Below are 15,897 nucleotides of genomic sequence, written 5' to 3' on the forward strand. Positions count from 1 at the left end.
AAAATTAACAAGAGGTTTCCCTATGCTCTCCATTGCTTAATACCTCTTTCATCCACACTTAAACAAGGGGAAGCTGAGGGACCTGACAGTCAAGCTCTGTCAGACTTTTGTATATCAATGTAACAGGCAGATTCATTTGTGTGGAGCATATGTGTGTTTCTCTGCACTGCTTGTGCAATCCCACGTCTTAGTAAAGCTACTTTCACTGGCAGTTTAAAGCAGAGAACTTCAACCATCACAATGGTTGAAAGGTAGGCACACATTTCCTTCTGCCAACACAACATTGGGAGTAGTAATTTTCAGTGGAAGAGGAAAGATCTGTGAGGCTTGGCTTTCTGGCCACCACAAAATAGTTTTGAGATCTAGCTGTCTGATACCCTTGTTCTTAATTCTCTTATTTACCTACTCTTTTCCTCTAATTTTTACATGAGGAAGGCAGTAAGAATAAAATAACTGTGTGGTAACTATCAGGTACCACAGCAAGATTCAGGTCCATGAATAGCTTCCTGGATGTTGCTGAAGCACAAATAGATAACTGTAGAAGACAGCAAGGGGGAGGGGGAAGCACCAAAATGGCCAAAATTAAGCATTCTGTTGAGTTCCCACATCAGTTGGACATGTTTTGTCTGTCTAAACAGCAGTGATGACTGCCATTTGGAAATTCATGCTTGTTGTTATACAGTTTGTTAGAAAGGCTGCTGCCTTCAATAAGAAGCTGGCTATGTGCAGGCATATTCATTCAAGATGTGCTTGCTGGTGGCTCCTTTCTCTGCTGATTTGAAAGCAGAGGAATCAGGTACAGGATGTGGAGTCTAAACCTCTGCCTAGTTCTGCACTCTAACCTGCCTTCACATATTGCAAGCAAGAGGCATGGTCTCTACAGCCATGAAATCTTGGGAGGTGTATGCAGAATCTACAGTCCTACAGTAGTAGAGAGGAGGGGTATAAACTTCCTTTGCTTAAAATGAAGCAAACCTATTGTCACTTTGGAATTAGGGACTGGTAGTTCATAAAGCATGATGAGGATTTTTGGAACTCAACAGTCACAACACAAGGCTCATTTGTGAGTTGAATGTAAATGGATTTGGATGATTGCAGTTGGAGAATAATGGCATTTCCACAGCACAGTGTATAAAAGCTTTGAAACAATTTCCCATCTGCAGAATCTAGAAGAGGTTGCAGGACTCCAGGAGTGCCGTCTGTCTGCTTACTAGATTTTCATACCAAAAGTGGGCATTATAGAAACAATGACGCAGTTCTGTGTGAACAGAGTGGAGGTGCCAAGTGACATGTACTATGCAAAACTATTTGCTATCTACTAGAACTATTGTACCTCATACATTTTTTTTATTATATGTATACTTTATACATGGTATTTATTATGCTACCACTAGTACCAACTACAGTATGGAACACCTAGTCCAGGGGCCTTTCTTGGCTTGTGTTGGTATAGAGAGGAAAGTTATCTTTGATTAACTACAAGCTCTTTGTGATATCATGCACAGTCACTTTCACTATGTGACATCCAGTGTAGGCCAAGCACTTAAACCAGAGACTTCCTCACGCTGGCAGTGCTCATAAGGGTGTACTCATAAGCCACCTCCTTGTGCAGTGTCATTTGTATGGTTTTAATAGGTAAAGTACTTGCAATGCACTCAGGCCGTCAGAAGCTTAACCAGTTGAGCAAGTCTGATGTAAAAGGTAAAAAAACCCCATCTGTGTGAATGAGATGAGGGTTAGAAAAAGTTAGAGAGGCAAAGTACTACTGTGAGGATTAAAAAAAAAAAAAAAAAAAAAAAAAAAAAAACAACAAACAATGGTGTAGCTGTAGTAAAAAAGGCTTAGGAGTCAGATTGGATGAGGTTGCTTCCTGGAGGAGCACAACAACCACTGACTTGAATGCTTGACAGGAGCAGATCATGAGAAAATATTCTTGCTGTTGGTAATGAGAATAAGCACAGGAGGAGGCACACTGAGCACACCTTTCCTGGTATTGCTGCAGCTGAAAAGCATCTTCCTCAAACATGTTGTCAGATTCTCTGCTGCAGTGTGAATCTGCATATAGGCAATCACTTGTTAAGTAACATGTTTCTGTTGTTCTAATATACAATACAACTACTAGATATATTTTGAAGAAGCTATAAGATCCAATCAGGTGAATAAAAGTTAACAAATCAAAGATGGGACTATACAAATAAGGAAACAGTGATTGGCAGTGGTTTTGCTACTCCCAAATGCTGTCAGGCTGTCTTAACATGCATTCCAGAAAAGCTTGCTCTGAGAAGACTAAAGAGAGAAGCAACAGAGTTTTGTGGATCAATCCCCTTTCTCCTTTAGAGGAATCAGTTCTGTTATCTACTGTTCTCCTTCATGTTCAGTTTGTTTAGTCTCTCATCAGTTCTTTTCTCTATTTCATTTTTCCTCCTTTACAAAAATTAATTAATTTTTCAAGTCTGGGCCATCTTGGCAACATCTCTCTGAAGCTGTACTTGCCACACAGTTCCTCTTCAGGGCAGGTCTCAGCTCTTCTTGTTATCCCAGTTGGTCTGTTCCTTTGGGCTGATCTCTGAAGCCCCCAGAGGACATGGAGAAGTAGTGGTCCTAATCTACATCTTTTGAGGAGACACATTGCAGAAGAACTGAGGTTTGGGGTCTTCCCTTGAGGAAGCTAGAGAGAAAGAAACAGGAGATTTTTTTTTTCTCTCAATGAACCTGGAAAGAGAAGAGCTGGAGTTGGATGAATTTGGATAATGGCCCACCCAGATCGGATCTCAGGGAAGAGTTTTCAGGTTAGTTAAGCGCTAATGCTCTGGTTCTGTCAGAGCATTGCCAGCAAGTGAGAAAGACATCTTCTATATTATTCTGTGACAAAATTCAGGAAGTTGGGCTACATATTTGCCTACATCTGGGCAAGAAGAAATTTAAAAATTATTTGTATTTCTTTCTGGATGTTTTGAGAGTTACAGGTCGTATTTATCTGTCGCTTACTGAAAAGGTGATGCTGGTACTTAAATCAAAGACGCCTCTAACCTGGGTGTAACAGCTCTGACAGAGTCCAACAGCTCCTTTTGGGAGCTTTAGACTGCTGTCTCTGTAGCTATACAGAGAGTTCTCTTTAAAGAACGTAAATCCTGTTATTGCTGATAGGAAGCATAGTTTATTTCAGAATCTCATGGGAGAGATTAATTAATGCAAACAGCAAGATTTCTTAAGACCAAAACATTTTGGATTCACCAAATGTTTAACTACAAGTCATAATAAAAAAGACTAAAAATTACACTGAGTATCTGCAGCTCTCATCTGAAACAGAACTATGTAGTGTAAGCTGGTAACACATTTGGTTGTATTTTAGGGTTTTCTGTATCAGATTCCTAAAGAAAGTAAGTTATGTTTAAAGTAGTAGCTCATTTAATTGCATTCTTTATTCTTGCAACTCTAGTTTGTAGTATGTAGTGTCTGATATAAAATCTCTTTCTTTTTAAGGCACAAGGAAAAGGAAACATTGTGGACTATAAGAAGGTTGGTAAATTTCATTTATATCTCATTTTTAATATTTTCAAGAATATTCTTGGCAGTTGAGAGAAACTTATTAAACCTAGGTTGTAAGTTGTGTGTGTGTATATGAAGGAAGGGGGAGTGGCTCATGCAATTTCTTGATTTTAAAAAGCTACTAATAGACAGCAGTACTGTAACAATACAATGTAGCTATTTAATAATAGTATTTTGATAATGTATCTAATAATAGTAATTTAATAATGTAGTTATTGAATAATCATTTTTACTGTAATTTCTCCCATTTACTTTCCCAAACTTGATTTTCAGACCAGGCTTCTGATGGCTTTTGCTGGTTTATTTATTTTTTTCCTGGAGTCATTTGCAGGTTAGATCCTGTCAGTGGCCTCTCTCTCTTGGTAGAGTACACTACTAATTTTTTTTTAAATCTCTCCTTAGTCCCATATCATTTATTAAAAAATATACACATACAATAATTTGGTTTCTTCCAGTCCCCATGACAACTTCTAGCTTTACAGCACTGTATTTGCTACTTCTCTATAATAAAGGCAGACCTGAACTAAGTAGCTTTACTGGAAGTAGCTGGGACACCTTAAAACTCTTAAAGGGCTGCAGGAGATGGCTGGCAAGGTTCCCCTGGTTAAATATTGGAACACAGCACACTTGTGGTGAAGAGAGATGACACTGTGTCCCCAGGACACTGAGCATGAGCCTGACTTGTTCTGAGTCTTAAGCAGATCATGAGGTCCAGTCAGTTTTCTTCAGCATCAGTGGGAAATAATATATAAATTACTGAGCCAAATGCATGATTGGGAATTGCTTCTTGAAGTGGGGCCTGAAGAGTGTTACAGCTCTGACTGATTGCTGCTCATATGGAAGGCTAACACACAAGTATGGGTCAGATTATTGTAATTATTCTGTATTTTTTAAAAATTGCAATTTGGATTATTAAAAAACCTCTCCGCCCTTCCTTCCTCTTAGAACGTCAGAAGGATCTCAACTTACTTTGCTATTTAAAATCATTATGCTTTTAGGTTGCTCTCTACACCAGTCACACTTGTATCAGTTTTCTTTCTTCACTTTTTTTTCTTTCACCACTGAGAGCACCAAATTTATTCTTCAGATGTGTCTCAGGGACATTCTTGTGACTGTTTAAGCTAGGTTGCTTACTTTGGCAAGTCCAGAATGAGTTTTCTCCTTTTAATTGTTAAAATTGTGATCCACACAGTGTCATTTCCATACTTTAAAAAAAAAAAAAAAAAAGCAAAGGGGAAAGAAAAGCATCTAAATTTGCTTTACTAAATCAAATATTTTTCAAGAGTATTCTGTACTTTGACTGAAATTATTTCAGATCTTGGATCCTTCTCATGACATTTTAAAACTTACATTATGCTTAAGCAACTTGGACACTTGAATAAAAGGTAAAGGAGAAGAGAAAGCCCTTCAAGTTTTGTATTTTGAGCAATTGACTTCTGCCAGAAGGCTCATGATTTTTGCTGGCTTTGAGTAATTATCTCTTGCACAAGCACAGATATTATGAGGTGAATGATAGTGAAAAATTGTGCATGATTTTTGTGAGTTCAAACAACAGTAGCTTTTGGGTTTTTTTTTTAGAAGTCAGTTTCAAAAACCGAGGCTACCACGTTCCTCTTTTCTCTTGGATTTAAGTAAAAGTGGTCATTAGTTATATTTATGCTGAATGAACTCAGGAACCTGTAGCTGTCCCCAGCAGAATAACTTGACCAGCACACGCACACAGCCAATTAGAGGGGATCTTGTGCTGTACAAATTTGTATTTATTGTTTTGCTTTTTGCTGTGTTGTCTTTTCTCTTGCATCACTAGTGCTTTGCATGTTGCTCAGTCTTTTCTTCTCACCATCACAGTCCCTTCTCATCTTTCAATTCAGTTGATACAGTTACTTTCACATTCCTGATCAAATCTGGGAGCTTGTTTCTCTTTGAAATAACTCCCCTTTAATTTAATAATAGATCACCAAAACTAGCTGTAGAACTTTTGAAAGTTTCAATTATTTTTCTTCTCTTAGTTTTTATTATGAACTTTAGTGTGCCACTTAATTGAGATAAAGATATTATTCCTTTAGTTAAATTCATAAATATATGTATACAAAAGCTGTTAGCCTACTTAAGAAAGTTTTACCTTGCTTGCTGTACTTTCAATTCAAATAATGAAGATAAATTTGAGAAATGGAGATCCACTTATTTACATGCCTTCTCAAAAGGCAAAAGTCTTATTTCAGTTTTGAGACTACTTAAGAATTTTGAATTGTTCTTTTGATGCATGTTATATTAAAATGGTAGCCCTGATTTTTTTCACTGGCAAAAAAATACCTGCATTGTACTAGCAAGTTTAGTGAGGTCTCTGACACAAATATAGAAATTAAATGCTTTCTATTAATTTGTTTAGGTCTGATACTGTCATGTCAGTAAGGTCACTATGTTCTGCAAAATTTTTTAGGGATTTTTCATCCCAGCTTTGCTCCATCTTTTTATCAGAAGGATTTTTATATCACAAAAGCAGTAAGGTCTGTGTTCTGAATATATTTTCTCACTTTAGTATCTGAGTGTTTCACTCTCTTTTCCTATGCTATCACACTGCATCCAGACAAATTATTGATCCATCATAGTAATGTTTGAAAGTCTCTTCCAGAGATGAAAGAATTGTTTCAGCTGTTTTTGTGGTGTTTCTCAGATAACAAAAGGGAAAGTATCAATGCATGTGAGTGACAAATTTCATGTATGCCATTGAAAGAAACAGCAACTTTCCTGTCCTCCTCATTTGTATGTGGCAAAAATCTCAGACTTCTTAAAATCAAGAAGCTTTTATTCATGTTACATATACCTTGCATGCAAGATAAGCTCTGTAATTCTCAAACAACAAATTGAGATTCTCAATTTAATTGCTACCACTTGATAATATTGATTAAAAACTCTCTGCTGAAGTTGAGGCCTTAATGGTGCTTGGCATTATACAGGCTTGTTAAAGGAGTGTAACAAAGGCCCATCTAGCAGCAGAAATGAGCAAGCTGGGAATAATTCTTGTTTTCTGGCCAAGGCTCTAGAAAAATTATAATACTAAATAAAAAAATAAATCATTTATTTTGCAGCCGATGACTGTGCTCTGCAATGATTTGTTACTTTTCTAAAGCAATATTCAGAAAAGATAAATTAAGTCAAGTGAGAGAGGACATAGCAAAACTTTTTTTTTTTACTGTAGCCCTGTCCATTTGCTCAGCTGTCTGTTATAGAGGCCTTTCATCTAATCTGGCATTGAAAGCATGGCATAGTCTGCCATAGTATGCTGTGACATACTTTCTTGGTTTGTATATGAAATATTGTGCACTACATCAACACTGGGAGCTGAGTTTGTACAGTGCTGAAAGGGATGAGTGAGGATGGGGTAGATCCAGCTGTTCATACACTGCGTGGCACTAAACTCTTGACTTCCCATATGGTAGGAAAGAGAGAAGAAAAATGGGAAAGGTCACATTTGGCTACAAGAAGGTTTCTCAGTGGTAGCCTACTGCCATGCTGCTAATAAATAACAATAGCACAGTGCCAGCCAGAGATGCAGACTGCCCTTGCCCACTGCCACGGCGAGTGCAGCCATCCTGTGCAGTGCTGACTGCAGGTCTGCAGCCCCGTAGTGTAAGGGACAGTCATCCCATGGCTTTGTTAACGTGCTAGGGACTCATCATGATGTGTGTTATGGGACTGTAGGCCACAGGCTGTTCACCCTCTTGCTCCTGAAATGCAGCAAAGAGTTAAAAATAGAAAGTTGTTGTTTGTGGATGCTTATGACCAGTGTTGGTTTTGCATGATTTATCTTGTTTGTTTTGGAGCAACCACTGCCTTTTGTTATGTATGATAAAAAGCACAGCATAGTCAGTGATTTAATGAAAATGGGGCTTTTTAGATGTGTTTGTAGTACTACAAAAGCATCCAAAACCATTCAGATGAAGCAGTTTTCTTTTTTTTAAAAAAATTAATACCTGAATTATCAAGGTGTACATCCAGTACCAACAATCAGTTGCATCTTTCTTTGTAATCAGTGGGTATTTTCCCACTTCTTTGGGGTGAGAATCCAGCATAACTTTTGTTTCATTAAAGCGAATAATCATCACATGTTTTGACATAAATATGAAGTTGATTGCTTCTGTGTGCTAAGATGGCAATTAACAATGACTATTTACATTCATGGGATTTAAGAAAATTATGCTTTTGGGTAAAGGGTCTTCACAACTGCCATTGTTTAGATTTAAAAGCTAGTGGGTCTTGTTATGTTCATTGTGAAAGACATAGAAAGGCTTTGGTGTCCCTTGTAAGATAATAATGAATCTGTACAATCAATCAGTGTCTCGGGATGGCTTGTTATTTTTTGGCAGAGTATTATAAGAGCTGTGTAACAGCAGTGTTCCCTGTAAGCCAGCCATCTTTCCTCTCCTGTTGGGGATGACCCTCCCCACATTTGGTCTCATCCTACTTGTAGGGTAGGTTTCAGTTTGAAGTAAAAAGAAAATTTTTCTGTTTGTCAGACGAATAAAGAAAATAAATTCTACTCTACTGATGGAGGCTTCTGCAGGGCTTTTGGGCACTTTGAAGATGCATTTCTTTACCTTTGGTAGAGAAAAAGTTTCTCATAAAATATTTGATAAATTGTGCTCCAGTTTCAGCTGGCATATCCTGCTGCATATAGCCAACAAAAACTTAAAAAAAAAAAAAAATTCCTATGATGTTGTGAAGTGATGCAAATAAGTGGTTGTCCAGGGGGTTTTTTGAGAAAGAAGAGCTCAACCCTACACCCAGCCACAAGAATGGATGCTGAAACATTCCAAAGTACTTCTTCAGCAAATAAAGGAAAAAATCAACAGAATTGATCTACCACCTATGAAATATGTTGATACTTTTTTAAGGTTAACATTACAGCAGTCTAAAACACCAGTGCTTATTAAGCATGCTGTTTCCACAAAAGGGAAAACAGATTTAGGAAACCCAGTGCAGAACACTGCAGACATTATGAGCATTATTCCATCACTTGGCCACAGATAAATTTAGATTTTGGGTTTGAGGGTTTCTTTTTGTTTCAGCAAGTACTGTGCACTTCAGAAACGTAGAATATTTTAGCTCACTTTAGGATCAGAGAGGATGCATGATATTCAAAGATTTCACTAGATAACAAAATATCTGGTATAGGAGCATCCTTCTAAAACAAAATTAAAAAAAAATCTGAAGTTACTTTTGATATTTTCCCTCTGAAATAATTAATCCTAGGTTGGAGCGTGGAAAAAAAAAAAATCAAGCATTTCAGTGCTCTCTTTCTGCCATTGCATATAAAGTCTATTATAGCTAAAATATTCACCATATATTCAGTGAGTCTTCCCACCCCACCCTGCCCCCAATTTGTTGCTCCCTACAGGTAGCACTATGTGAAAGGAATCTTCTTTCCTTTGGTTCATGGAGCAGAAATGTCTCAGCAGAGAAGATTTGAAATTAGTTGACTTTGTACTTGAACACCTGCTTAGTTTTTGACTCCTTTAGTTCTTCAGTCTCCAAAATCCAGCAGTTCATAGCTTTCCTCTTTGACCTCTTGGTGCCCTCAGACCAGCTGTTCTGTCCAACAACAATCCAGACCAGTTGGTCTGAAAGGCAAATCCTTCACTTCTGTGGTATGGATGAGAAATCCTCTCTTTGCCTTTTTTAAAAAAACAGACTGAGAAACATGGTACTTTAAACTCTACTCACAGAATCATACAGTAATGGAAGTTGAAAGGGACCTCTGGGGGATGTCTGGTCCAGCCTCTCACTCAAAGCAGAGCCAGTATGGGTTTGCTCAGTAAAGTTTTGAGGGTCTGCAAGGGCACAGATTGCAAAACAGTGCAGATATGTTGTGGAGGAGATCACATCTCATCTGAGCCTCAGCTTGGCTGTGCTACTGCAAGACTATTCTTTAAGCTGAATTTAAATTAGCAAAACCCAGTTGGTGATTTTTTTCAGAGTCTTGGCACTTCTAGAATGAAGTAAGTCTTTAATGCCAATGGTCTGAACAAAAGCTTAAAAATAAAAATGCAGTATTCCAGCATATCTAGCAGTTCAACTGGAGAAAAGTGTAGCTAAGCAATCTGTGTTTTGACTTGTATTCAGTTTTAATTACTGAATATCATTCTGAAGAAGGATGTGTGGATTAAATTGTTCCTACGAGTGGAAATACGCACAAAATTAAATATGCCATATAAGTAGAGACTAAAAGAGCAGATTCTTATATTTAGAAGAAATTAATGAGGCAGCTTAAATAAAGTTTGTAAAGTAAAAAATAAAAGCAGTTAATTTTACTTTTCTGTTAATTTGCTGCAAAAATTAGCTGCTCCTATCCAAATTTAAAAATAATGCATCCATACTGGATACACTGATTTTTTTTTCTTCTGTGCACTTAGTTTGTTAAGTTCATTACATAAAATTATTGAAGCTCAAAATTTGAGAGAGTCTGAAAATGTAATTGTAATATAACAAAGAATACAGCTAAAGTCTTAAACTGGGGGGCTTTTACATACAGCAGGGCTGCTGAAGCCTGGTTTGTTACAGAGTTATTTCCTGTATTTCTTTAAGAACTATCCCACTACAAAAAGCCAGATTTGTACTTCTTTTTTCTCTTTTGCAACCCCAGCTGAGATAGAGCTAGCATGCAGTCTGGTTAGTTCAGGCTGCTTTTCCTCTGTGTATGCTCATTTGAGTTGACCAGCTACTTCTGCAAATGGAATGTAAAACAGGTAAGTTTTTGAGGGCTATAAATTGTTCATTACATAGGATGGTCTCTAACTGAAAAGCTTGCCATATAAGCAGGTATTTTCCATTTGGATGTTCCTTGAACTTTGCTGGGAAACATTCAACAGCAGATTAGTCTGATTTTTGTGTAGTGATTCCTCTGCCTATAGTTTGACACGAGCTTTGTGATTGTATTGGCTTCAAAGCAGTGCATGTGTCTGAGGGCTTACACAAGACAGGCGTGTAAATGGATTGTGTCCTTGTGTTGGGATTCTCCCCCTTTCCAGACTCTGTGCTTTCAACTAAGTCATGGTATGTATGTGTGAGCATATATATGCCTAAGCTAAGCTTCTGTGGATTTTGACCAATTTGAAGACTTTTTAGGAGCTATTTTCTTTCCGGTTTACATCCCAGTATATACTTCCATGACTATTAGTAGTTATCCTAATCCTTTTTAATAAGCTTTAGAAAATTAGCAGAGTTTGCTTCAAGATGTGTGGGTTCTACTGTCCCACAAGGTTGTGTCTCAAAGAAGAGGAAGGGACACCTTTGCACACTGCTAGAGCCCCTCATCTCACCTATCTTCACCTTTGCTGCACAGCTCTGGAAATATGGCTGATTCCCACTCATTAGAAGACATGTTGAATTAGCTATGTGATGCATTTATGCCTCGGGGCAAGTTCCTTTCTAGCACACAGTGCAGGAAGGTTCCAACTGAAGAGGAGAATAAAATTTTTATGAACTGGGACTTGAACACTCAAGTGCTGTAATATGCTTTCAGCTAATTTCATCTTTAACTACAGATAATGAATCCACTTTCAGATAAGAAGCATCATTCATTCTGTATGAATCCAAGTATGTATAGAAAGTGGGTGACTTACAGTTTGGTCATATCTAGGATTTTTTTAAAGATATTTGTTTCTATATATATGATTTAAACTGGATATGTAAGGTCATGCTGATGTATTTTTTTAATAACTTGGGCACTGACCTGTATATTGATGAAAAACATGACTTAGGAAGCCCTATATAGTTTGTTACTTTAGGTACCTGTGTCTAAGAAAAGCCATTTTAAAAAGCTGGTGATGTAAGACGTTTGTGAAAGCCGTGTGGGGCATGGTAAAGATCATGAAGTGCTGTAATGGTTTTGGAAAAATCAAATCCAAAAGATCCACCTGGCCTTTGTTTCCAGGCTCTGGCATCAGGCTGGAGTTGGCCTGGGAACATCTGTATTTTAGAGTAGAAAATATAATAGTGTTTCATGACAGTCTCATGATGCTGTTAAAAGAAATAATACTGATTAAAATAAAAAAGCTGTTTAGAGCTTCTGCTAAGTTCAGGTATGGGTAAAATAACATGTTTTATTTTGTCAATTTTGCTTGTATTATTTAATAGGAAATTTAACCCATCATTTGCCCAAGTTTTATAGATGCCAAATCTTTTCAGCAACTTGCTGTGAAATGTCAGTTATTCCATAAAAGTATTTTCTTTCTCATGTGGTGTATCACCAAGCCTTTGTCAAATTCCATAGCCTTACTGATAAGATGGAGTTTGCATGAGTTCAGTGTGATAGTTTACCATTTTACTGACAAAATTTGCTTTTGTCCACTGTGACCAATGTAATCACATTGTCTATAAATAGAAACCCCTATTACAAAATGCAGTCATTCCACCCGTATCATCCTATGTGGGTTTCTGAAAGCAGGAGATGGAATGAGTGTTCATAAAATGCAGGATTTCACTGTAGAAAACGGGAGTGTGAGAGAATGGCTGGTTTGCCAGTTCTGAACAAAAGCTCTCAGGCAGTGACTGAGCACTGAGGTATGAGATGTTCAGATATTTAAAAATCTAATTTATTTTTTAGTTTAGTTTAAGTATGCCCTTTGTCGAGCCAGCATCTTTCAGGTGATGAAGTAACAGGTGATGCAGTTTACATTACACACAGTTTCACTGTAGTGGGGAGCTAAGCAGAGCAGCTGAGAGGATTTAAGGGCTTTGTCTGATGGCTTTGGCTTTGCCTTTACCTCGGGAAGAGGCGGTAGAAGCCCTGTGCTCCCAGAGATAATTGTGCATGGCTGAAACCCCCTCACACCAATGTGCCTGTGTTTTCCAACAGCTGCAGGAAGCAATCAAGGCTGGCAAAGGTGTGACTTCTGCCATCGACCTCTGCCGCTGCCACGGAAACAGAGCACTGGCAGCCCTGGAGCGATTCCCTCCCTCGGAGGCCAGGGACGCCTTGGCCAACATTGTCTATGCCGTGACCAGATTTCCCTGACCTGCCGCTCCGGGAGGAGCATCTCTCCCTCCACAGGTGGAAGCGACCCGGCAGGGACACCGATGCTGCCTCACACCTCCGATCACTTCATCCCATCCCAGCAGAGGAAGGCGTGCTCGCCGCCGCCACCAGCAAAATTCGGGAGAGGAAAGAAAAAAGGTCACAGACGGTTTTCGCTTGTCGTGCCAGAAGCGCACTTGAGGCTGCACCGGTAGAAATAATTAATGAGTCCCGTTTCCGTGACCTCAGCAAATGGACAGGAAATAAGTCGGTATTGATTGGGCACCAGCGGGGACGGCGCCAGGGCGGAGGCCGGTGGTTTTCCTACCAGAGGGAGGGATAGAGGGAGGGAGGGATGGAAGGGTGTGAAGATCCAGGTGTCATGAGAAACACGCTCAAACCTGCCCAGAAAGAGTGAGCTGCCGAAGCCGGGAATGAATGTACCCTTATCCAAGGGGAAAGGCGGCTTGGGGGATTAATGGGGGAAAATCCCTCTCCGTCTTCATGCAGTTATGTCTCCTCCCATTATTTTTATGTATTCAAATGTAAAATTACCCTGTGCCTAATGAGTTCTGTATTTGAGAAACTTGCTGAGAAAATGTGTCAAGCATGGTAAGTAGGAGCTTTAAAATATTTAATCAAATATTAATTTGGCTCTGTTAAGGGAACTGAGTGCCTGGAGTTTATACTGCGCCTATGTAAAATGTTGCTCTGGGTCAAAGGATGAGGTTTTTCCAACTCTTCTGGGGGAGGGAATATCCCTCCCTCAGATCCAGCAGTTTGTTTCAACAGTCTTACACAAAATAATTTCCTATGTTCGTGACACTTGTGTTAATTTAAGCCAAATAAATGTTAATTTGTAAGGCTAGACATGAGCCTTTGGCAGAAAGGTAGCAGGAATGCTCCTCTGTGAGTAGTCACTTCACTGAATAAAATGCAGAAAATACTGGAGAAGCTTTGAACCTTAGTGTGTTGGATTTTCAAGTCCAATTACAGACAGCTTATAAGGTGTATCAGAAGCCTGCAATTTGAGACCGTCTCTGTTTTGTTCATAGGAGATGATTTTTGTGGTTTGCACGCGTGCAATCTGAGAATGCCGTTGACAAGAAGGCTGAGTTTACATAAATGATCTAGATTGAGACTCAGCTACCTTTCTTCCTTCTGTGGTGTAATTACAGCCCAATCTGGAGACAGCTAGCACAGCAAACAGATTTCATTACATCCCTCACTCAAACACTAAGTGGAGTTATTTCTGTTAAATTCTCTCCTCCCTCCTTTTCTCCCTGCACTCCCTCCCCGTCACACAGCTTGTTTATCATAGATCAGCGTGTTGCATTCCACCAAATGCAAAATATAAATAAAAACTCTATCCTCTAAAAATATACTGAAAATACATCCTGTCTAAGGTATATAATATTCTGTGAACATTCTGCCCACATTATACCATGCTATTTTATGTATAATAAGCAACCTTTAGTCACAATCTTTGTTTAGGAGCAGCATCCACAACTCAGGACTCTGTTCTGGAGAATGGCTTCAACAGCAGACCCCTTCTTACTTGCACATTCTCTCTTGCCTGCCCTGGCATTTTCCCTCTTCCCAAGACTCTGGCACTTCTCCTTGAGTTACTGTTGTTACTGCACCAGGAAGGCTGAAGACAGAAGAGAAACACTGAGAAGCATGGTTTATTCCAGGCAGTTACCCATGAAGTTCCCTGAAGTTCTCCTAATATAAAATGTGCTTTGAAAGAACTACCCAAGTTCCATCAGAGTCATATTTCAGCTTTCTTTGGCTCTTGTTTTTACATATTACATAAAGTAAGAGCCATTCATCATCTTTTCTTTGTCTTACATCTATGCTAATTGGTTCATAATTATTTAGGGCTGCAAGAAGCTTGGGCTGCTGGAGCTATTCTGAGTCACTTCACCTCAGCTGTGTGAGAGAAATACCAAACATACTGCAAAACTATGTACACCTTGTTTATTTTTTCACACAAGTACAAGTTTTTATTTGTACTTGTTACCAATAAAGGGGAATCTCCAAAAATTAATTACTTTTTTATCACCAGAATGTTCTGATTGCTCTTAAATAATTCAACCTTAATTTAAAAAAATACCGAACAATGTGAATTGTCCCTTATCAATATTATCAAGTAATCTTATATTTAATGTCTTTGCCTGTAATTCTTCAGAAATTTTTGTTGTCTTGTGTCCTCCAGGTAAACTACAAGCAAATTATTGTACCCCTTTGTCAGACTCTGGGTGAATTAGTCATTGCTGTGTACGAATGTACTTGTCATACCTCATACAGTTTCTGAGCAACGTGTAACCTTAGGGCTGTTCTGGTCCAGTCACAGTCTTATTTTTGTCTCCTTGGTTCCTTGTCCCCACCTACCTCTAAAGCAGGTCAGAGAGAAGGAGGCCTGTGGTCTGAGGAAGGCATTCACACCATTTACTTCAGTCACCCAGCTACTCAAGCAGACATTCCTGGTGGCTGCTCCTCTGAACTTATCACCAGTATGGAATTGCTGCACCATTCCACAGATGCACAGAATACAGGACAAGGTCCCAGCTGCTTTTTAAACCAAATTAAAATAAAAAAGTTATCCTGATCTACTGCAGACCATATGTGATGGAGTTAATGTTTGTCATAGTATCCTATACAGTCCCATGTTTTGGATGTGTAATTAAAGCAGCATTTCTCACCCACTGAGCTCAGCAGTGCTTCCATGGTGCCAAGGCTTTCTCTGCTCCTCACTCCAACATCCAGTGAGGGATTGGTCGTGGGCATGGGGCAGGAAGGGGCACAGCTGGGACAGCTGACCTCAGAGAGTGTCTATGCTTGTACAGGATCCTGCTCAGCAATAAAACTGGGGATGGGGATGTTCCAGGGGTCTGTTGCTTGGAGACTGTCTGGGCATCTATTAACTGGTAGTGATTGCTTTTTCCTTGCTTGTTTTTCATGGGTTTGTTTCCATTTTTTCCCTTTTATCTATGAAAGTGTTTTTAACTCAACCCACAAATTTTCTCACTGTTGCCCTTCTCTGGGATAGAGTGTGGAGACACTTCTCTATCTGTTAATGGTTAGGGATTTTTAGAAGAATCTACTAAAAATGTATCTTTTATTGGTGGCATCAGTTTCCCACAATATTTTTGACCTTTAGGATTGTAGCCTTAAATTGTTCTGGAAATGGAAGTAAATTCAGTACAAAGCTCTTTCTCTTCTGGTCTGAGTCTCCTTGCCCCCACTCATGCTCACTGAGCTGAAGCACCAGCAAATACCAAGGGGAAATAGGCCTTGATCATAAGGCACTTTAGTGGACTACCTTTATA

At 38.9% G+C, this 15,897-nt stretch overlaps 1 protein-coding gene across 1 annotated transcript in view; it reads left to right on the forward strand.

Moving 5' to 3' along the window:
• Nucleotides 1–15,646, forward strand: part of PDSS2 (decaprenyl diphosphate synthase subunit 2) — a gene marked incomplete at its 5' end in the record, with an annotated part of 113,405 nt that extends 97,759 nt beyond the window's left edge. Inside the window, 2 exons of the mRNA XM_083857722.1 lie at nucleotides 3,484–3,519; nucleotides 12,407–15,646. Coding sequence (XP_083713848.1) covers nucleotides 3,484–3,519; nucleotides 12,407–12,565 — 195 coding nt within the window. The 3' untranslated portion in view covers nucleotides 12,566–15,646. The remainder of the gene's footprint in view (nucleotides 1–3,483; nucleotides 3,520–12,406) is intronic.
• Nucleotides 15,647–15,897: the final 251 nt, after the last annotated feature.

Source organism: Zosterops lateralis, assembly GCF_965231275.1.
Source record: "Zosterops lateralis genome assembly, chromosome: 3".
Taxonomy (NCBI): Eukaryota; Metazoa; Chordata; class Aves; order Passeriformes; family Zosteropidae; genus Zosterops; species Zosterops lateralis.